The sequence below is a fragment of the Melospiza melodia genome, chromosome 2, assembly GCF_035770615.1.
Source record: "Melospiza melodia melodia isolate bMelMel2 chromosome 2, bMelMel2.pri, whole genome shotgun sequence".
Taxonomy (NCBI): Eukaryota; Metazoa; Chordata; class Aves; order Passeriformes; family Passerellidae; genus Melospiza; species Melospiza melodia.
The window spans coordinates 3,696,853-3,718,962 of NC_086195.1; the positions used below are offsets into that span (position 1 = coordinate 3,696,853).

At 45.1% G+C, this 22,110-nt stretch overlaps 1 protein-coding gene across 1 annotated transcript; it reads left to right on the forward strand.

Moving 5' to 3' along the window:
* The first annotated feature begins 71 nt into the window (after window positions 1–71).
* On the forward strand, window positions 72–14,639 carry ETS2 (ETS proto-oncogene 2, transcription factor). Its single transcript, XM_063180758.1, has 10 exons — window positions 72–373; window positions 3,412–3,483; window positions 6,235–6,355; window positions 7,902–8,021; window positions 8,474–8,674; window positions 9,284–9,367; window positions 10,018–10,260; window positions 10,656–10,919; window positions 11,568–11,686; window positions 13,128–14,639. Exons 2-10 carry the CDS (start codon window positions 3,412–3,414, stop codon window positions 13,341–13,343), a joined length of 1,440 nt encoding a protein of 479 aa, XP_063036828.1. The 5' UTR covers window positions 72–373; the 3' UTR covers window positions 13,344–14,639.
* The last annotated feature ends 7,471 nt before the right edge of the window (window positions 14,640–22,110 follow it).

Here is a 22,110-nt window from a genome sequence, read left to right on the forward strand (position 1 = left end):
GGCCGCCTCCCCCCGCCCGCTGAAGAGAGCCTGCGAGGGCGGCCGGGCGGCACAGCGCGGAGCGGAGCCGGGAGGCGGCAGAACCAGCGCGGAACCAGCGCAGCATCACCGCGGGCCGCCCGCGCCCACACACCGCGGGCACCCGCCTGCCTTTCCCCGCCGCATCCCGCCCCTTGTGTGCCCCCCTGCTTTGGCCAGGACTCTCCGCCGGGATCAGCGTTGCTGCTGCTGTTGTTGTTGTTGGCCGGCGCGGCCGCATCGAGGATATTTTGGCTCGCCCAGAGGCAGCGGCGCCTCGATCCCTTGGACGCCGCGTGTGGGGCCGGGGCCGCCGCCGGGGAGGGAGCGCAGGAGCGCCGGCATCGGTGGCCAGGTGAGGCGGGGGAACGGAGTGGGGGAAAAGGGTTCATCGGGGTTCCAGGAGCCCTCCTGCTCCCCTCGTCGCTGCTGCTTCCGACCCCTGGGCCCCGCGGGTTCTCCCCGGGGATGGCGATCAGAGCCCCGGCCTTCCCCGGGTGCCGTGAGGGGTTGAGGGGAGCGGCCCCGGGCTCATTCCTCGGGGGATGCCGCGGCCCCGGCAGGAAGGGGTTAATGGGCAGCGCGCTCTGGATTTGGTTAGGAGTTTAAAGGGACTTAAAAAAAAAAAAAAAGAAAAAAGCGAAACGCTGGGCTGTGTGATCTGCCCACCGAAGTTTTTTATACGTGGGCGAAGCGTGTGTCATGTGTGTGAGGAGCCGCGCTGGCTCCCGGCGGAGCTCGGGGGCTGTACGGGGCACGCCGCTCTCTCCTACACTCTTCCTAAGGAGGCTACTTTTTCCTCTGAAAAAAAATTGCCATTTAAAAGAAAAGCAACAACCAGCCATCATATCCTCCTGCCCGCTATCCCCCTTAAAAAATTCCCTCAAAAAAACCAAGGAGGAATAACACTGGAGCGACATCAGATCCCTCAACGCGCTTCCCTTGTCCATGTGGATGCTGCCCAGCTGTGCCCAGCTGTGGGCAGGCACCTGGCTGCTGCTGCTGCTGCTGAAAAGAAGGCGATCAGAATTCAGGAGTATTAGTTAATAAGTGCCTGATCCTGTTGACCCTGTTCTGGTTCACCCACTCAGCTATGCGGGGGTGTTGAGGAAGGTGTCCTGCCAGTTAAACCAATTATAGCTGGCAAGTCGCAGTCATCAGCATTAGTGGAGGAGTTGGAGGTGAGGCCCAGTCACACCGTGTTGTGGGCCGTAGTGGCTTTTCTGAATTAAAAAAAAAAAAGAAAAAAAAAAAAAGACAGTTTTCTAAGTCCAGCAGAAAGGCAGGTTTAACCCTCTGTGCCAATCCGCGTTGCCTTTCCAGCTCTGTTTGTCTGTAAGGGTTTCGTATCTCAGGGCTGGAAATTTGTGCTGCAGATGGGGAGAGAGCTGATGTGGGATGAGCAGAGGGTCTAGAAATTCCTCGGCTTGAGATATTCCACTGGAGTGTTGCAAAACATGCTGAGGATCTCCATGTGTTTTTCAGCCAGAGCTCGGGGTCTCATTTTTCCAAAGCTTTCCTTTTGAACAAACCCAGCGTGGAGAAAAACGGGCTTGGGTTAATGAGCAATGCCGTGTAATCAACACTTGGTATAAACCTTTTGTCTTAGGACCCTAAACGACTCTAAAGAAACAACAAAAAAAAAAAAAGGCAGGAAGGAGAGAATCCTTTTTAGTGGATGGGGAAGTGCCTAACAGGATTTGTGGAGAGGTCAGAATTGCACACAAGTGCCAGGAATCTTATTTGTACTCCTAACCAGGGATCAGACCTCAACTTACAGAATATTCACAGAATATTTCCTCAAACACTCAAATCCCCAAGCCAGATATCCCTGGCCACCAGAGCAGAATTCAAAGGCAAAACAAAGGGTGTTGGAAATTGCCATATAGTTTTTGAAAAGCCCAGCCAAATGCAAGGATAAACAGTTGTTTAAACTGTGGCAAATTTAATGAACAGATTAGGATGCTTGCTGAGTGAGACTCACGCTGTGTGAAATTCTTTGCTGCTCAATGAGATGTGTAATTTAGATCAAATATTTGTACGTGCTGTTTGAGGTAAAAAACATCATTCAGTAGATTGCGCTTTTTGAGTAACATTAATGAATATTCTTTTCAGTGTCAGTTGATTTATTTTGTTTCAATTAGAAGGCCCAGTCAAGTTGAAATAGGCCTTTCATGTTAAGGACTCTTGCTATTTTTTTTTTTTTTTTTTTACTTTTATTTTTAAGTGATCAGCTATTTAAAAGGATGAAAGGGTTCCTTGTCTTTGGCTGTTGGATGTTTTTATTTTCCTCTCTGGTTATATGGACAGCTTTTGAATGTGTTGCCATTTTCAACAAGCTGGGCTTATTTTAAGATCCTAATTTACGATTTTTTCTGAATTTTAAAGTGATTTTTTTTCCTTGTGTTAACAGGGTGAGTGATAGATTTGGCTTGTAGTAAGTGACCACAGTTTTTGGAAATCTTGATAGTGTCCTCTGTGATTTAAGTACAAGTGCGTGTTTTCGGGCAGTTGCTGTGGAGCAAGGGAATTCACCCAATGCTGTGAAAAAAAGGGAAGGAAAATTAAGAGTGTAGCTTGATAAGGTATCATTCACTGACACCTGCATTGCTGCATCACGATAAACCTAAACAATGGCCATAAAAGTGGCTTTATTCCTTATGTTTGATCTTTCCCATTGGATATGAATCTTATCACTCTTCTCCCTAAGTGATATATAGGGGGAAAGTCACACAGGCCTCACACAACTCTGTTCCTGGTGATAAAGGCAATATGATAAAGGTTTGACTTTAATGGCATGAACATATTGATAGTGGTCCCATTATCAGCCCTTTAAAAAGGGTATTTCACTGCACAAACCCCTTTTCAATTGAAACTTAAGCCCTCTAAAGCTTTATAAATGCTTTAATCCCGTGTTTAGAAAATGTACAAGATAATGTGGTTTGGAGTAAAGGAGTCAAGGCCCGAGGTTGGGGACACTGGGAATTGACTTCTCTGATTATTCGTGAGGGGGTGAAGGTGTATCACAGTGTCACTCTGTCACTGCTCCTCCTCTGAAAGCCAAAGTCTGAGGTGAATCATGGTGAGAGGGCACAAAAATAACACAAAACTGATTTCTTCAGATAATGGGTGAAAAGTTGGAGCATAGCCCAAAGAGACAGGTACTCAGTGAGCAAGGGGTCTTCTGTGGGCTTTGCAGGCAAACACAAATTCTGTCAAAGCTCTCCCAGCTGAAAAACAAGGTGGGAGCTGCCATGTGTGCTTGGGAGGCTGGAAAAGCTTTCCCTGTATCTCACTGCCAGAGCTGGGTCTGGTAGCATCTGGTAACATCTGGTAACATCTGCTTCCCCCTCCTTTGGCTGTGCATTTAATGGCACCCCTCTCCTTTTTCAGATGAGTGACTTTGGGGTCAGGAACATGGATCAAGTGGCCCCAGTGTCCAGCATGTACAGAGGAATGCTCAAGGTGAGTACCCTGGAGCTGGCAGCTCCAAACCCAGCTGGGGCAGCTCCCAGCAGTGCTCCTGTTGTGTTCCTGCAGTGCTGGAACAGGAATTGGACAAGAAGTGAGCACAGGTTTCATTGCTCCCCTCTGATCTTCTGCCAGAGCATTCCCACTGAGTTCCACAGAGATGTGAAAAGCAGGGCTGAAATGGGAAGGTGCAAATCTTGAACCCCCAGCCCTCTCCCCCAACAAGGCTCCCTCTCTCCATTCCCTAAATTTAAAAGAGGTAGCAAGAACTGAGCTCAGATTTGCTGGTATTGGTGGAACTTGTGCCAAAATGAAGGTTAAAGGATGGGCAGCAAGAGATCTTTAATTTGATGAGGCTGGCAGAGGCCTGTCCTGATAGGACTGATCAGGTTTGGTACCTTCCTGAACCTTGTTTGGATTAAAACTAGGTTGTTCACTTCCAGCTGTTATTAATGGAAGCCAAATACATTGTAACAACTCCAAAAATCATTGAATTTATTTTATCTTTACGAAGGCTTGTGTCTGTTACCTTGTTTTGAAAGGAATTTACAAACTGAGGTTTGTAAATTTACAGTCTCTTACGACCGTAAATTTACAAACAGTATTTTACAGAAATTTACAATTTAAATTCTTACAGAATTTACAAACTGAGGTTTTTAAATTTACAGTCTCTTAAGACTGAGCCTTTAGAGTACCTGTAAAGGCTCAGTTTTTTGAAGTCCCCCTACCTATTCTTGCAAGTTGCTCTTTAATCCCAGTATCAGTTTTTTTACCCAGCATTGATCAGTGTAAAGGTTAGGGAGACCCTTTCTGCTCTCGGTAGCTTTGAGGAATGGCCATGCTTTGAAGAATCAGTGAGGCTCTGGGATGCTCACTGCTCTGATGCATTATCTCCCTTCTTAACCTTTTCTTCTCTTCACAAAAAAATCCAAGAGATCCCCAACTTAACATCTGTGTGCCCTTAGCACAGTGGTTGATCTAAGCTGTTCAGTTGTCACAGAATTAAGTCAGAGATTTGTCTTGTGCTCTGCTGTGGCTGTTCACATTCCATTTATTTCACCCTGCAATAATTACATGTATTGGAAAGCCAAGCAAAGTAGTTGTGAAACTGATAGGACGAGCAGGATTCATCCTGCATTGTGTTTTTCCTCTTTTACTACTATGAAATGAAGAACATGCTTGCGCATTAATTTTCTCCCTTTTGAAATCTGAAACCAGCACGGTATGGATTTTACTCATTCACATGCCACAGCATTTTTTCCAGTGACTCAGGAGAAGGGTCATTTACACAAAATGCAGGAGTTTCCAGATTGTGTTGAAAGAACTTGCCCTTTCTTTTAGGTACTAGAGATGAGTCAGAGCTTTTATCTAGTAATGTATAAAGAATCTTTTACCAGCAGATTTGGTAGATGTTAACTTGTTTTATTCAGACATGAGCCTTTCCAAGGCTGCTTTTGACTTAGGGAGTATCTGAAACAGAGCTCCACAATTTGTCCCTGCTGTCCAGGAGGTTTTTTCATGTAAAAATCAGGGAATGAGAGGGAAAATTAACCCTAATTTGCTGTTCCAGGAACATAGTTTAGGTTGCTTTTTTAATTGCACATGAATACTGCCCTGAAAAATCCTTGCCTTGTCCTCAGCTAAATCCACTCCTTTGGCACAAGCTGGCAAATGAGTGTTTGCCTAAACCAAACATTTGCAAGTTGCCTTTGTCTCCAGCCATGGGCCAGCTGCAGCTTTCCAGAGCAATGTTCTATCCTCAGGTGCCTTGAAAAAAATCTCAGGGGCAACTTTTATCCATCTTTGCCTCAAGATGTTGCAGATAGGGTGTCCCTGTGACTGACAAGCAAGTTTCATAAGTTGTTTTTGAAGTTATTTCCTCCTCTGCTCACATTCCTTCTGCCCCCCCAAAGACTGAAGTGGTTGGGGGGAATTTAGTAATTTCATACCAGTATTTCTGGCATATTCAGTTGGCTCAAGTCAAGTTTGAAAGGAATTAGGTTTTCAAAATATAACAATATTTCTTGAATGTCAGTATATCAGTAGAAACCACTTTTATCTGGAACATTTTTATCAGTCTTGTTTATCCTTTGCTACAAAATGAAAGTAGAAGTGTTTCACTGAGCATCTGAGCACTTGAAAGACTTCAAATTGTGGTTGCTGGCAAATCCAGTAAGGCAGAAGTGTAAAAGTTGCTGTAACATCCTTCCTCAAGTCCTATAAAGCTGGCTGTGTAGCTTCAGTTGATGTGGTTCAGATGAGTTTTATCCTTTAGAAGAAAAAAACAAATTCATAAATCTACTGTAGGTTTTGTACTGGCATTTTTCCCATAATTTACTGATCTGCCATCAAATCCTCATCGAGTGGATAATCAATTTAAAGGGTTAAGGAAATGAGGATTTCTTTAAAATGCACCTGGAAATAAATATGTATTTATACACACATGAGCATTGTCTATTGTTAAAAGCCTCAATTACAGGAAATAAACCCAAGAATATCTTGATTTGGCTTTACTGTAAGCTGCAGCACATCCCCCACCTCGAGGGCCCTCATCGGTGGCTTTTATTCACGTTTCAGAAGCTGTGCCCTCATTGTGGTTGCATTTCAAAGCTGCCTCATTCAAGGTAGTGGTTGTGCATGATCTCCAGATCTAGGAAACCAAACCCAGACACTTCCTAGCAGAGGAGTTCACAGCTCTGCAGCAGAATGCTGACGTGGTTCTGTGTTTATTCTGTTCCCCTGCAGCGTCAGCCAGCGTTTGACACCTTTGACAGCTCCAACTCGCTTTTTGCTGGATATTTTTGCTCACTCAGTGAAGACCAAACGCTTCAGGAAGTGCCAACAGGATTTGACTCCACTTCTTATGGTAAATCTTCACTTTGCTCCTTAGTCCACTTGGTAGAGCAGAAATTTTTGGGGTCTAACTAACATTTCCTGGGTGGTTTAATACACAGACTTCTGTGTATGTGCTTGATTTTGTTCATGTGAGTTTCTTTGTGGATAGTTGTTGTTTTCTGTACTGGAAAGAAATAGGAACTGGGATGCAGTAGCCTAATAGTCTGATTTTTCATGGAAGAAGCCTTAGGAGTTTAGGCAGAGCTAAGAGTTTAAAAATCTTTAAAAGAAGATTTTATGTGTTTAAATTTGCAACATCTCAACCATAATTAAAGTGCAAATATTCTGAAAGCTTTTTGATTCTCTGGTGTTAAATCTCAGTATGTTTTATTCCATAGTTTAAAAAATAAGGTAGGGATGCTTTAAGATTTTTTTTTTTAATTATTTGTGTGTGTGTAGGTCAGTATCCCACCAAGAGTGCCCTACATATCCTTGCCAAAAACCCCTGACAAAATGTAGATATTTTACCTGATGCTGCTTTTATCTCCCCTTAGGGAAAGGAAAAAAAACCTCAAGCCCTCAAACCCAGAAAACCACAGGTCCTTTGTTCTAGTGTGATTCTAATCAGTCACCTGCTCTGGTCAGCAAAGCAAGTGCTTGCAGATATTAGGGAGGGTGTGGTAAAAGCAGAAGTTAAGCACAAGTGCAGCCTGTAGATAGTCTGGGAGAGCAAGAGGAGCTGCACAGCTCTGAACGGGCTTGGGATCTGCCAGGAGTGCCTGGGACAGTGGAAGGTGTCCCTGCCCATGGCAGGGGTGACACTGGATGGGCTTTCAGGTTCCCTCCCAGCCCAAACCATTCTGTGACATCATCCTGTGATAAAATGAGGCATCTTCTGGTAAAAATTGACCAATAAGAAAAGCTGAGTGGGAGCTGGATTTATCCTTAAAATAGAATCTTCTTGCAAATTTGAAAGCCAGTGAAGTAGATCAGTGATTTTTACTGACATATAATGGTGCCAGCTTTGTGGTTGGATGCATTATTCACCCCCAGCTTGTTACCAGTCACACTTGTTTGGTCCAGATGATGGAATAATCCATTGCACCATGTGCCTGGGTGATGAGATGTGATAAGGTCTGAAATGCAGTGTTGAGTAGTGCAAGCTGGCTCTTCACAACCCTGCTGTCAGTTACTTAGCTCTCAAATTAAATAAAGATTGTCTGGAGTTGCAAAGAAGTCTCAGGGCAAATTATAGGTGGTAAAAGAGGAATAAGCAGTCTCATTTCCCTTAAAAAAATAATCAAGTTTCCCTGCAACAAAGGCACTTTATGTAACTACTGAGAGTAAATAAGGATCTATGCATGGAAAGCTGCAAAGCTTTAATTAGTGATGCAATCTTATCAAACGAGTAGCACAGAGATTTTAGAGCATGGTGATCTCTGTTTTTAAACCACCAACTTTTTAGCATGTTTTTTTTTTTTTTTAATTCTTCAAACAGTAAAAGCCAATCAGTCCTTTCAGTGCCCTGAAGTTAATGTGTCTTCTTCCTCCCCTCCACCCCTTTTCTTTTCTTGCAGAGTCGAACAACTGTGAATTGCCTCTGTTAACCCCGTGCAGCAAGGCTGTGATGAGTCAGGCCCTGAAAGATACTTTCAGTGGTTTCACAAAGGAACAGTGTCGGCTGGGTATCCCAAATAGTAAGTGTTTGCTATTTATAAACTCTTTTTTTTTTTTTTTTTTTTTCCTTTTAATGCTAAGGAGGAGGCTGAATAGCTGCTCTTTGAAAAGGAAAGAATGATGTCAGTAGGAAATACAAGAATGGATCCTATGTGAATCTGGCACAGCTTGCCTTGGAGAGGCCAGACTTGCTGGTGTTAAAAATGGGTGCATGGAGAGCTCATGCTTTGGCAGCAGGAGAGAGTCAAGCAAACTGAGGGCATCTCTGGTTGAAAGTGAATGCAGAAAGAAAAGAGAACTGAGTTGTTTGGGTTTTTTAGAAATTCAAGAATACATTCATTCTGAATTCATTCAGGACTCAATAACTTGGCTAAACAATTTTAGGGGTTTTTTTAATTTACTGTTTTATAAGGAAGATATTTGACAAGGGCCAGGAGTTATCTCTAAACGTTGGATCCTTCCTGTCTTGCAGATCCCTGGCTGTGGACTGAACAACAAGTTTGCCAGTGGCTTTCATGGGCTACCAATGAGTTCAGCTTGGCAAATGTGAATTTCCATCAGTTTCTTATGAGTGGCCAAGATTTGTGCAACCTGGGCAAGGAGCGTTTCCTGGAACTGGCACCTGACTATGTGGGTGATATTCTGTGGGAACACCTGGAGCAGATGATAAAAGGTAGTTAGAGAGCCAGAAAAAACTTGATTTAGGGCTCTCCTGACAGAAATAGAAATGGGACTCAATTTCAACACTGGTTTCACTATGAAGGGTTTCATTGCATATGAGAACTCGAAATAAACTTTAAAACTTGCTTAATAACAGCATTTTCAGCACTGTCAGTACATCCTTGGTATGCCAAGCACAGATGCAGATGGCTGCAGACATTCTGTGTGCAGGCTGAGTAGATCTGTGGGCAGGTTTTATTTGGGAAAATCACTGGAATAAGTGAAATTGGGGTACGACCACTGTAAATACCCCATAAATAAAACAGCTAACCCCATAAATACAAAGTTAACCAACAGTTGAACCTTAAAGCACATTGCAGTTATTGTTGGTTTTAAGTTTAATGGGAAAATTCAATTGATGGGATGGTTTTTAAAGCCTGTTTGGTTTTGCGGTTTTTTTAATGATTTCTGTCATGAGAGAGAATGCAATACAAATAGAGCATGGTACTAAAATTTTTGTGAATTTACCAAAATACTCCCAAGAGTCAGGAGCTTTCCATGGCATACAGGTTGGATCTTTAAAACTATAAAGCCAATTTTTTTCTTTTTCTCCTCTCCTCAGACAGCCAAGAGAAAACACAGGATCAGTATGTGGAGAACTCTCACCTCACCTCAGTTCCTCACTGGGTCAATAATAATTCCTTAAGTAAGTGTTTTTAAAAATTCATATTTTGCATCTCTCAGTTTATTCTAAGCACGTCACAGATTCAGGGTAGAAACAAAAAGCACCAGAATAGTTACTGTGCTTGAGGAGAACATTTGACTTCAGCTGCTCCAGCCTTTCCTTGTATTGTTTGATTGTCACCTGATTTATATCGGAAATCGTTTGAAGAGCAAAGGCTTTGAGAAAATGAAATTTCCTCTTGCTATGCCAAGCCCTCCATGTGTGGAGCACAATGACCACTCCCATCTCTAGCAAAAAGAGGCAAAAACTGAGAAGCAGCAAGAATTCTGTTTAGGCCTTTTTAAAGGCTCTGAGAGTGTGCTAGAGCTGTTGGGAGTGTGTGGGATGCAGTGCTGGCTCCCTCAGATTGTTTGATTGATGGTGTGTTTTATTCTACCACAGTCAGCCTTCAGCTCAGCCTGATTACACCACTTAATAGGGAGAGCCTTGCTCAAAACCACTTAAAACTTCCCCAATTTTTTCTGTAGTTTCCTTGAAGAATGAACAATGGGCATTTGTGGCTGGCAAGTTAGAGGGGGATTTGCAGAATCTGATTTGGTGTATTTAGTGTATTAGTTTGTTTAAGGGTCTCCAGGGGAAAAATCATCTAATTCTTTGGTTTCTTTTTTCAGCTGTTAACGTAGATCAGAATTCCTATGGAATGCAAATGCCTGGATACCCTAAACCCCTCAGTTATCCCAAACCCAATCTCCTGACTGACGTCTGTCAGACTTCCACGGCACCGAATCTCCTCAACCCAGAACAAGACTTCCCATTGTTCCCTAAAACCCAAGCAGATGCTGTTGGTGTGAACTACTGTGCAGTAAACCAAGATTTCCCGAGGAACAATCTCAATTTGCTGATGGATAACTCTGGTGAGTCGTTATCTGCATGATAACCATGGGGACCAAGGCCGTGATCTGAACGCCTCTTCCTCCTTTGCATGATTTATATGGACAGGCTGGATTGAGGGAAAGAAACCATCAACACTGTCTTTTATTAATTGTTATTTTATTGTTGGATATTGTCATCCATATTGTCATCCATATTGTCATCCATATTGTCATCCATATTGTCATCCATATTGTCATCCATATTGTCATCCATATTGTCATCCATATTGTCATCCATATTGTCATCCATATTGTCTATATATTGTCTATATATTGTCTATATATTGTCTATATATTGTCTATATATTGTCTATATACTTTCATCCATATTGTCTATATATTCTTGTATTTATATTTATTGGCTTTATTTGATGCAGGCAAGCTGAGAGAGCACGAATCCAGTGACAGTGGTGCTGAGAGCTATGAGAGCTCAGATTCCATGCTGCAGTCCTGGAACAGCCAATCCTCCCTGGTGGATTTGCAGCGTGTGCCATCCTATGAGAGCTTTGAGGATGACTGCAGCCAGTCCCTGTGCCTGAGCAAACCTACCATGTCCTTCAAAGACTACATTCAAGAGAGGAGTGATCCTGTGGAGCAAGGGAAACCAGTTATACCAGCAGCCATCCTGGCTGGCTTTACTGGTGAGTGCTGAGGCAAAATGGTCACTCCTGTTTTTTTATGTAACATCAGTTTTCCCTCCAAGCGTGTGCCATGGAGGTAGAGACCACTAGTCACAAATAATTTTAATTTTATCTGTTACTAAACAAAGTCTCAGGGATTATCCACCCAAAGCAAGAATAGGCAGGCACATGAGATCAAGTGAAAACCAAATGCACTTTTGATCTGTTTGAAAAAGAGGGGAGCTTGGACAAAATCTCCCAGATTTGGAAATTCCCACAGGTGTTGTTAAGGCCTTGTTGCTGTAGTCCTTGCTGAAATAGGTTTTTTCCTGTAGGATCTTTGCCAATCCAAAGACTTCAGGACAAGCCCTGGAGCTCAAAATGCAGCTGTTTGGGAGGTGGGAGTGAGGGTTAAAGGATCCATATGAGAGGGAAAGCCATAACTTTTGTCAAATCCTTTGTTTCCATGAAAAACATGACTTCATTTTCCCATGGGTAACAGCAGGTTTGTGCTATAGAGTAAAACCTTAGGTTTCTTTCTGATCTATAAAAAAGATAAATCAGATTAATTACCAGGTCTGTGATACAAGTCTGGTCACATACATTGCTTGTGGTTAGAGCTGGCAGAGGTATTAATTTGTGGTTTTTCTGTCTCCTCTTTCCCAACAGGCAGTGGACCTATCCAGCTGTGGCAATTCCTTCTGGAGTTACTGACTGACAAGTCCTGTCAGTCATTCATTAGCTGGACAGGAGATGGATGGGAATTTAAACTTGCTGACCCAGATGAGGTATGTGGCTAATGGGGGTGAAAACAAAGATTTTGGAGTCTGATCTGACCTCTGTGGGCTCAGTCTTGGATATAATGTTTGTTTAGCTGCGCATCAAATATGGTAGTGCTGCTTTTGAAGTATTTTGGGAACTTCATTTATTAATAGTGATGCATTTTCACTTTCTGATACTGTTGCCAGTAGGAAAATTATTGTATTAAGAGATAAAAAGTCCAGTGAAACTTTTAGATTTAAGAAAAAAGAGGGGAGAGGAATAATGAACTGCAAGGAGCTTCATAGCATTGAACTTCCAGTAAAGAGTTGTCCCCTGCTGCCTGGTAAAACTGTTTTTTTGAGAGAGCAGATTGAGCCAGAGCTCCAGGAGTATTTGGACAAAACTCTCAGGCACAGGGTGGGATTGTTGGGGTGTCAGTGCAGGGCCAGGAGCTGGGCTTGGATCCCTGGGGTCCCTTCCAGCTCAGGATATTCTGTGATTCCTGGGCTTGCCCTGTGCAGGGCCAGGAGCTGCACTGGTGGTGGAGTCACTGTCCCTGGGGGTGTTCAAGGATTAAAGACTGGATGTGGCACTCAGTGCCATGGTCTGGATGACAAGATGGTGTTGGGTCTTAGCTTGGGCTTCATCTCAAAGGCCTTTCCCAGCCTGGTTGATTTTGTGACTCCTTCCAGCTGAGGATATTCTGTGTTTCTTGGGGTGGTCCAGTGCAGGGCCAGGAATTAGACTTTGGTCCCTATGGGACACTGCCAGCTCGGGATATTCTGTGATTTCTCCCTAAACCTGACCTCCTTAAGCATGTTTTGGCCCATCCCCTACAAACTGGTGTCTGTCACAGTGAGGGTGGCTGTGACAAACCTCTCTGGTTCCCTGACTTCAGGGTGAGGGATGGCAAAAATGAGAAGGAGCAGATTTGATGGGGTTGCCCAAAGGGAACTTTATTAAAGGGTGAAAACAACAAACGTGGAGCACAGTATGAGGGGGCAGGATCCCCAGACCTGAGATAAAGGGGAAGCAACAATATAGACACTTGGGGGTAGAACATTCTAGAACAATAACCATAGAGAGGAAACAAGTAAGGGGAGCAGAAACCTGGACAAAATCCAATAGGGGAGCAGAACATGGACAACTTAGCATAACAACATCATCTTGGGGGAACTCTCAAGCTCACCCTAAGTTAAACAAATGATTCCCAGGGCTTGAAACTCAAACCTGGGTGTTTTGGAGAAAAATCTGTCTGACTCTGGTCCAACTACCACTTTGCTGTCAGCCACCTCCTCGTGGAGCTGCTGTTGGGGTCTCTGGTGGGATCAGTCACCAGCTCTTCTCTTGCGAGGTTGGGCCATCCAAAGCAAATAAAACGCTCTGACCAAGAAAGGGTTTTGTTTAATCAGCCACTAAGAAGAAGATGAATGGAACAAATTCTGAATGAATTTTGCTTTCTGGCAGGTGGCACGGCGCTGGGGGAGGAGGAAGAACAAGCCCAAGATGAACTACGAGAAGCTGAGCCGGGGCCTGCGCTACTACTACGACAAGAACATCATCCACAAGACGTCGGGCAAGCGCTACGTGTACCGCTTCGTGTGCGACCTGCACAACCTGCTGGGCTACACCCCCGAGGAGCTGCACGCCATGCTGGGCGTGCAGCCCGACACCGAGGACTGATCCCAGAGCCTGGGAGTCCATCTGGAGTCACCAGTGGTGGGGACAATGGCCGGGAGCCACGGCAGCCAGGCCCGCCGCGCTCGGGGGAGGCAGAGCGGGAGCTTCATCCGTGTTGGCAGCGGCCGGTGGGGCTCTGGGGAGGGGGCACAGCCCTGGATGCTCCTGGGGGCAGCGTTCCAGCTGCCTGCCCTGCCCCACACGGCGCTTTGACACTGCCCTGGAAGGATGGGTTGGCTGTGGAACCAAAGGTTGGCTGTGAGAAAACCCAGCAGAGCTCTGGCTGGGATGTTTTTGAAACACCACCGTCCTCATGCAGTTTATTTAAAAACAAACACAAACTAATTTATTTGAAATGAGCAGTAAGGAGAACTGGTATTACTTTTGTTTTAAAGCACGTTTTGTTATTGTTATTATTATTGTTACTACTCCAGAAATTTGCTGCATAGGTACATAACCAGATGTAGCAAGTGTTAACATAAAAAAACCCCACCCTTTAAAAGAAGGGAAGGAAAATCATACCATTTCAATATTCAATTTGTATATATTCTGTGATTCCTTTGGAAACTCTGATGTTCCTATTTAACAGATACTGTATAGTGTAAATTAAACTAATTGTATGTGTGCTTTGAAATAGGATGAATGTAAACTCATCAAATGTGGGGTGGGAGGGGGTTTCATGTTTGTCTAGGATCTACAACCTTCTGCAAATATTGAATTGGCCTGAGAGACAGCAGAAGTTGTATGCTCAGTGTGCATGCATTGCGGGGGCAGGGAGGGAGGTCGGGCTCAGGATTTTGCCAGGACTGAAGCTGGCAATTTTTTGTGCATTTTGGCATTTTTACAGGAAACTAATGTTGTATTCTGGGACATAAAAGGGCCTGTTTGTGGTTTCTTCTGTAACTGAAAAATAAAAATATTAATATGGGTAAAATTACCTTTTTTTCTTTATAAATGGCATATGTTTTTCAACTTCTATGCATGTACTTTTAAAAAAAAAGTTTATATACAAGCCTTATTTTTTCAGTTCACTTGTCTCTTCCTGCAGTTTATTCTGTATGATTAAAATATGAATTCTATTTTTGGAAATAACTGTGACTCCTTTTCAAAGATCAGGAGGGTTTTATGTAGCAGCTATTTTTACTGCAAAAAAAAAAAAAAAAGAAAAAAAATCACTGGAAAAACGTACTTTGTAAGAAAGCTTTATTTTTTATCTGAGCTTGATGTACAGTTAAATGTGTTGTACAGTGTGAGAGGTTTCAAAATATGACTCTTCATTAAAACCTCTTGAAAAGAGAATTTTGTGTGTGCTTTTTGATCTGGAAAGTTTCAGAGTTCCTTCTTTGTTTGTTTGTTGGTTCAATTCTTATCCATCCTTCACCACCCTCAACAGCTGCAGGATGAAAAAAAGTAACCCAAAAAAAGAAAATAACCAGCCAGGCTTGGGGCTTAATGGAGAAAATACTGCAAGAATGTGGAGGCTGGATGGATGCAACCACTCTCTCTGGATAGAAATTCGAGTTAACACCTTTGTGTTGTGCCTCTGAAAGAAAACTGGCAGCTCTGTGGTGTGAAAGAGCTGGGGGAAGACATGGAAAAACACAGGTGGGAAGACAACTTTAGCTTGAACTGTTCCCACCCTGTGCAAAGGAACCCTGCTGCCTCCATCATCCTCTTCTTCATCCCTCCACCTTCCAGACAAGCAGGAAATGCAGAAACATTTCCACACATTTAAAAAGTGAAAAATACAGATATTAAATAATGCTGGCCCTAAGCCTCTTGATCTTTTCACCAAGCTGTGTCTTGCTGTTGCTTTTGATGTAGTCACCCTGTGAAAAACCAAGGGCTTGGGGTTTTTGGGGAATGGGCCTTTCTAAATGGGAGGAGTTCAGAGGGTAAGCCCTAAACAGCTGCAAACTTATTTCTCCTTGTCCTTCAGCCTCAGTTTTCCTTGTCCCTGGAAAAAAATAAATAAAAAAAAAAAAAAGAGTAAAGGAATTATAAAGGAATAAAAGGAAAAGAATGGTTTGGGTTAGAAGGGACCTTCAAGCTCATCCCCTTCCAGCCCCTTGCTCTGGACAGGGGTAGTGCTACGTATGGTCCTGATCCTGAAGGAATTATTTATTTTGTGTGAAAATAAAGTATGGGCTGTCAGGATGAATGTGAGATTTTTTTTTTCCCTTTCTCACACCATGGCTGCAGAGCACTAATTGTCTTCTCAACCTGGTCAAGTCCCACTTGCAGCCTTTTTTTCCCTGAACACGGAATTATTTCTTTATTTAGACTGAAACCATGGTTGCCTCTTGCGTGGGTGATCATTGAAGGCTCCAAATTAGAGGCTCAAGGAAAGTTGTTTATTTTCCTCCCCCAGCAGAAAAAAGAAATTTCATGGTAAGTAGAAGTATCCTGATCCATGCAACCCACACTAGGGTGTTTGGAAGAAGTAAAAATATTCAAGAAAAAACATTGGGACTGCCCGGGGGGGTGGTGGAGTCCCCATCCCTGGAGGTGGCACTCAGTGCTCTGTGCTGGGGAGAAGGTGAGCATGGGGCACAGCTTGGATTTGATGATTTTGGAGATCTTTTCCAACCTCAGTGGTTCTGTGTGATCCATTCCATGAAAATCTGCCCTCCTGCACTGGATTGGGTCCACACAGGGGTTTAAGTGTAGCCCAGGGTGACCCAGAAGACAATCATTAAAGGATATTTTGTCCCAGCACACACAGAAAGCCCTGCTCTGTGTTCTCAGCCACCCAGCATCAAAGAGGCTGTTGAAAGGAGTCTGGCTGAATTCTTCACCTTCTTCAGGACATGCCTCCCTGGGCTCCCAGCTGCCAGCTTTCCTCATGAGACTGCAGTCAAAATAAAGTCTTGCAGTTGGCACCTGCCCATGGCTGGCATATCACCTCTAATAACAGAGTTTGACTTCAAAGCTTTTGCCTTTTTTAAATTAAAAACAAAACAAAACAAAAACAAAAAAAGAAAAAAAGAAAAATGTAAATGCCATCCCAAGTAAAACACTACCTGTGGGTTGGGAAATCTCTGAGCTACAAATGCTCAGTGTCCAGGGGACTTTTCTGGGAAACATCTGTCAGCTGCTCCTCATTCTCACACTCACCCTGGGTCTGAGGGCCACACAGGTGAGGAGTGAGGATGGGGCAGATGATGGATCACTTATCCCAGTGCTTTATCCTTTATCTGGAGGCAGGAGGACTGAGCAAACCTGGCCACTCCCTGCTGGTGGTTCCCCAAGTGAGCCCCCATCCCCTCACAGTGCTCAGCTTCTTGGAAGGGACACCCTGCCTGTTTCTTTTCCTTCTAACTTTGGGATTTCTCACCTTGGCCAGCCTAAAAGGAAGAAGCCCCTTGGCCACTCTCTGCTGACTTGTCCTCAAGCACTGGAGGCCAGCAGCTCACGCAGGCTCTGAGGTGAGGGCACACCAATGTTGTGCTCAGCAGCAGAACAAAGCTGTTGTAGCTGTACCCTGATGCTTTTTTTGGCTTTTTGGCAGTCCCTGCACACTGAGCTGATGATTTCAGAGAGTTGTCAGCAATCCATCTCCTGGTAGCTACCCTTTCCAAGTTCAGCATCACATACACTCAGCTTGGGTTACTTTTCCTTGGGTGGATTTCTTTAAACCAACCTACACTGATGCTCGCCTGCCACCTTTCTGTGTGCTGGGAGGTCCTTCTGGAGTTCCTCACCAGCACTCTGGCATTTGGCTACTGAAAATACTCAGCATTGTCTGCAAACCTGGAGGTTTCTCAGCCCTGAACTTTTGGCCCTGCTGGCTGTTCAGATGCCAAGGACCAAAAGGATGGATGCAGGATTTTGCCCTTCTTCTGTTTCTAGTTCCCATCTCTTCCATGGCTCTTTTGATGCCCTTTCCAAGGCTGACCTAAATTTTGATGAGGTAAAGAATTGCCAGACCTTGGCCATGTGATGGATGCAGGATTTTGCCCTTTTTCTCTTTCTAGTTCCCATCACTTGGCCATGTGATGGATGCAGGATTTTGCTCTTCTTCTATTTCTGCTTCCCATCTCTTTCATGGCTCTTTTGATGCCCTTACCAAGGATGACCCAAATTTTGATGGGGTAAAGAATTGCCAGACCTTGGACATGTGATAGATGCAGGATTTTGCTCTTCTCCTCTTTCTTGTTCCCATCACTTGGCCATGTGATGGTTGCAGTGTTTTCCTTTCTTCTATTTCTAGTTCCCATCTCTTCCATGCCCTTTTGATGCCCTTTCCAAGGTTGCCCCAAATTTTGACAGGGTAAAGAATTGCCAGACCTTGGCCATGTGAGTTTATCTTGTGTCTCATGTTTCTCTTTGTTTCTCTGTGTGAAGTGGAGCACAAGTTGAGCCCCCTGTGTTCCCAGCACCCCGTGACTGCAGCGAAGTTCATATGCCAGACACGTGAATGCTCAAAAGGCTAAAGAGGGAATAAAAGGTGTCCCTGTGAGCCAGAAGAATGAAAAAGTCACTCCAGGGCTCACAGCCCTTGGGAAAGGTAGCCAGGAACTCATGTCCAACGTTTGCCATGTGATGTGCCCTCTGCAGCCACACAATCAGTGAAGTTATTAAAAATAAATAAGATTTGCTGGTCAGTAACAGCTTAATTTGCTCTGTGCAAATTGAGATTTTCAAGTGATAAGGTTTTGGGTATGAATAAAGGAGTTATTAAGTAATTCTGTGCTTTGGGGAAGGAGCATCAGAGCTTGACATTTTTCTTCCTTCTGCCTCTACTTCTCTTGGCATTTACAACGAGGTGAATGATGAACTCAACAAAATATGAGTAGCAAGTATAACAAATGTAATGAAATCTCTGCACATGCAAAATGTGGGGGTGTTGGAAGATATTTTTCCCAGCTGCTGTGTAGATAGCAAGAAAAATTGTCCAAAAATCCCATATATAGAATGTTTACCATGGTTTTCTGCATCATGATGTAAAATGAGGGAGCAAATGCAAAATACAATTCCTCTAAAGCCTGCATACCCAAAACCTATTTGCTCTTTATTGTCTTTCACTATGAGCAGAGCCAGAAGGGAAAACAGGTTTGTCTGTGCATTCCTTGGGCTGTGGAGGGAAATCCAGAGCTCAGAGGGAGGTGGGCAAGCTGAGCCAAAATTGTGTGGTTTGAGAATGGAGGGAGATCCCACCACGAGTGTGTGTGGGGCTGGGCTTCCCTCCCAGGGGCCAAAGGCAACAAACAGAGGGGTAAAACCTGCAAACCCTCTGGAAATGTGGGGCCATGTCCTTCCTTCTGGAAGAGCAGGGTTGGACTCATCCTCCTGAGGCCAAGGGGGACAGCTCCTGACCTTCTCCATGTACAACTCACCTGCATGGTCTGGGGTGGGATTGCTCTGCTACAAGAGGGTTTCCAGAGGCCCTTCTCCCACCTTTAACCATCTGAGTGAAGTGCAGAAAGGAAGGAAAGTGTTTTCCATGGAATATTTGCAGGTTGAAAGTCTGGTGCAGTGAGCATAATTCCCCTTCTCCTTCATTTCAGTGAGCATAATTCCCCTTCTCCTTCATCTGGATGTTCAAGCCTGGGACAGTGGAAGGTGTCCCTGCCCATGTAGGGGTTGGAACTGGATGAGCTTTAAGGTCCCTTCACACCCAAATCATTCCATGATTCTGAAGCTAAATAAATAAATTTAAATAAATAAACTCACTCCTGCTTGGCTGCCTGTCTTTGGCCTGCTGTATCTTGAATCAAACTTCATTTCTTTGTGGTTTTTTCTGTTTTTCCCCTGACAGAAGGCAAAGAACAATCCAGCAGATGCAGTTCTCCCATTTAGCTTCCTGCCATTCCCAGGCAGCTCTCCTTCTCTTGCAGGGTGCTTTTTTTGTTTTTTTTTTTTTTGCTCTGTGGAAGGAGAAGAGCTCTTCCAAGAGAAATATCATTCCTCCCACAAGCCTCTGAACAGACCTGTTTGTTTGTTTTCCCCATCCTGAGTGCCAGCCCTGGGAGATGCCAGGAACACACATCTTGCTGAAGCCAGGAGTGGGTCCCAAATCCCCTTCTCCTACACTGCCCAGTCCTCCCTGGGGCCACTGCTGAGCCAGCAGGGACATCTCTGCCTAAGGATGGTTTGGAACAGTTCCCCCAGTGTCCTGTGCACAGCACTCCTTTTCTTCCTCATCAGGGCTCCATGCCTGCTGGCATCCCCTTTTTTATTTTTTTTCCTTTTTTTAAACACATACAACCATTGTTGTTTATGTAGGGAAAATTCCACTTTCTCCTCAAGGGGCTTTGCCAGGCTCCAAAGGCTTGGGGTGTATCTTTCCCACAGGCAGTGCCTTCCAGAATTCACAGATCTCTCCTCTTTTTCGTGCACATGAACATGGTTTGGGTTTTTATTCCCTGTTTTTAAGCAATGTCTCAGCTAAGCCCAGTGCTGAGATTGAGTCCTCATCCCACAGCTGTGACAGGGAAGGAGGTTCCTGCTGGTGAGGAGTGGACAGTGAGGGTGATCCCTGTTTCCCTTCCCTCTCTTGAGTATCTCCAGCCTGCAGCAGCTCACAAATGGGGGATTTTCCATCCCCCCTGCAGGATCCCTGTGCAGACCTCACCCAGGTACTCAGTCAGTGCTGCTTTGTCTCATGGTGGCTTCCATGAGGCCACTTCTCCAGGGGTCAGCACAGCCAGGTCTCACTGCTGGCCTTGCCCTCACCTGGGTGTTTTCCAAACCTTGAGGACTCCCAGTGCCAAACTGCAGCTGAGGGAGCAGACTTTCCTCCTCCACTCTGCTCTTGTGAGGCCCCACAGCACTTCTGCATCCTGGTCTAGGTCTAGGCCTGCTCTAGGTGTAGGCCTGGCCTAGGTCTAGGCCTGGTCTAGGAATGTTGGAATGAGGGTGGAGGAGGCCACTAAGATGATCCCAGGGCTGGATCCTTTGCTCTGGAGCCAGGCTGGGAGAGCTGGGGGTGCTCACCTGGAGAGGAGAAGGCTCCAGGGAGAGCTCAGAGCCCTTCCAGGGCCTGAAGGAGCTCCAGGGAGAGCTTAGAGCCCCTGACAGGGCCTGAAGGGGCTCCAGGAGAGCTCAGATGGACTGAGAACGAGGCCTAGAGGGACAGGACTCGGGAGAATGGCCTTAAGCTGAAGGAGGACAAGGTTAGATGGGATAGTAGGACAAAAATTCTTCCCTAGGAGGGTGGGCAGGGGCTGGCACAGGGTGCCCAGAGCAGCTGTGGCTGCCCCTGGATCCCTGGCAGTCCCCAAGGCCAGGTTGGACATTGGGGCTTGGAGCAGCCTGGGACTGGAAGGTGTCCCTGCCATGGCAGGGGTGGCACTGGATGATTTTAAGATCCCTTTCACCCCAACCCATTCCATGATTCTACTCAATAACCCTGCCAGGGGTAACTCCAGCACTTTGACCATCATTGTGTGACTTTACCCAGCTCAGCCATGTGCTGTGACTCATTCAAAAAAACCAAAAACCCATCAGTGGAGAGCACAGAGGTCCATCTCTGCTCTATCCTCCCATCCTAAGTGAGCAAAGCCTTCCACTAGCAGCAGAGAGATGTTTATGGGAAGCAGGATGGTGCTTCCAGCTCTCTGCAGAGCACAGCAACCGGAAAAGCCAGCACGGAACAGCCTCTCAGGGAAGAGCTTTCCACGGCACTGAGATTGGGCCCGAGATGTTCATGTTTTATTACATCCATTTTTCTCCAAGAAATATTAAAATGCTCTCACTCTTTGAAGGGAGGGGGGAAATAAAGCACAGGAGGTGCCGAGCTGTCCCTAAGCAACGTATCAAATAAAACAATAAACTGCTCGCAGGCAGAATGGCTGTAAAAGGACCCACAGCACTTGCAGGCTGTCAGGGGAAGAATAGGAATGGAAATGATTCTGAAAATTATTAGTAATACCTTAACAACAGCCCCTTAATAACTCCCACAGAATCTTCTGTCACCAGCACAGCCGAGCTGCTGCTCCATGCCAATTACTGTCCCTGCATTTCCCTCTGCTCCAGAGGGAACTGCAGAGGATCCAGCTGAGACCTGAGTGAGATTCTGCTGCTCTTGCAAGTCCCCACTGCAGCAGCAGAGGTGGTGTTGGGTGGAAGCTCCCCCAGCTCCCCAGAAATAAGAATTTAAACGTGAATCAGAAAAGGAACTCGGCCCTGCAGCTTCAATCCTGCAGTTCTGTCACTGTAGGGACTTCCCTTGCAGGAGCATGGAGTGACAGGACAGGGGCCATGGCTTCAAATTGAAAGAAAGTAGGGTTAGATTGAGTATTAGCAAACAAATCTTCCCTGTGAGGGTGGGCAGGCCCTGGCACAGCTGTGGCTGCCCCTGGATCGCTGGCAGTGCCCAAGGCCAGCTTAGACATTGAGGCTTGGAGCAGCCTGGGACAGAGGAAAGTGTCCCTGCCATGGCAAGGGTGGCACTGGATGATTTTAAGGTCCCTTCCAACCCAAACCATCATGATTCTATGATTCTGTGACTCTCACATTGCTCACAGAGGCTTTTTTTGCTTTGATTTTACATCCCAGACTCTTCCAGTCGCGGATCTGCAAACACTAAAGGCAGGGAGCAGGGAGAACAGAATGTGGAAGATTTTTTGAGTGGCTTCTGCCTTGTCACTGCAGCCTGGCAAAGCCTTTCCCTGCCCTGTGGCCACCACTTGACTCCTCATTTCCTACAATGCTTTTTTCTCCCATTTCTGGACAGCCTGGGCGGGGTTGGGAATACGAGTGGAAAGAGGGTCGTGATCTTCATTGTTCCTTGTTCCTGTGTGTGGGAGGCAGGAGAAATAAAGAG

Bases quoted from the DNA above. Each gene is read 5' to 3' on its own strand.
- ETS2 (XM_063180758.1), top strand. From the start codon at position 3,412: ATGAGTGACTTTGGGGTCAGGAACATGGATCAAGTGGCCCCAGTGTCC. The intron at 3,484-6,234 runs GTGAGTACCCTG...GTTCCCCTGCAG, and splicing joins TGTACAGAGGAATGCTCAAG to CGTCAGCCAGCGTTTGACAC. The intron at 10,920-11,567 runs GTGAGTGCTGAG...CTTTCCCAACAG, and splicing joins CATCCTGGCTGGCTTTACTG to GCAGTGGACCTATCCAGCTG.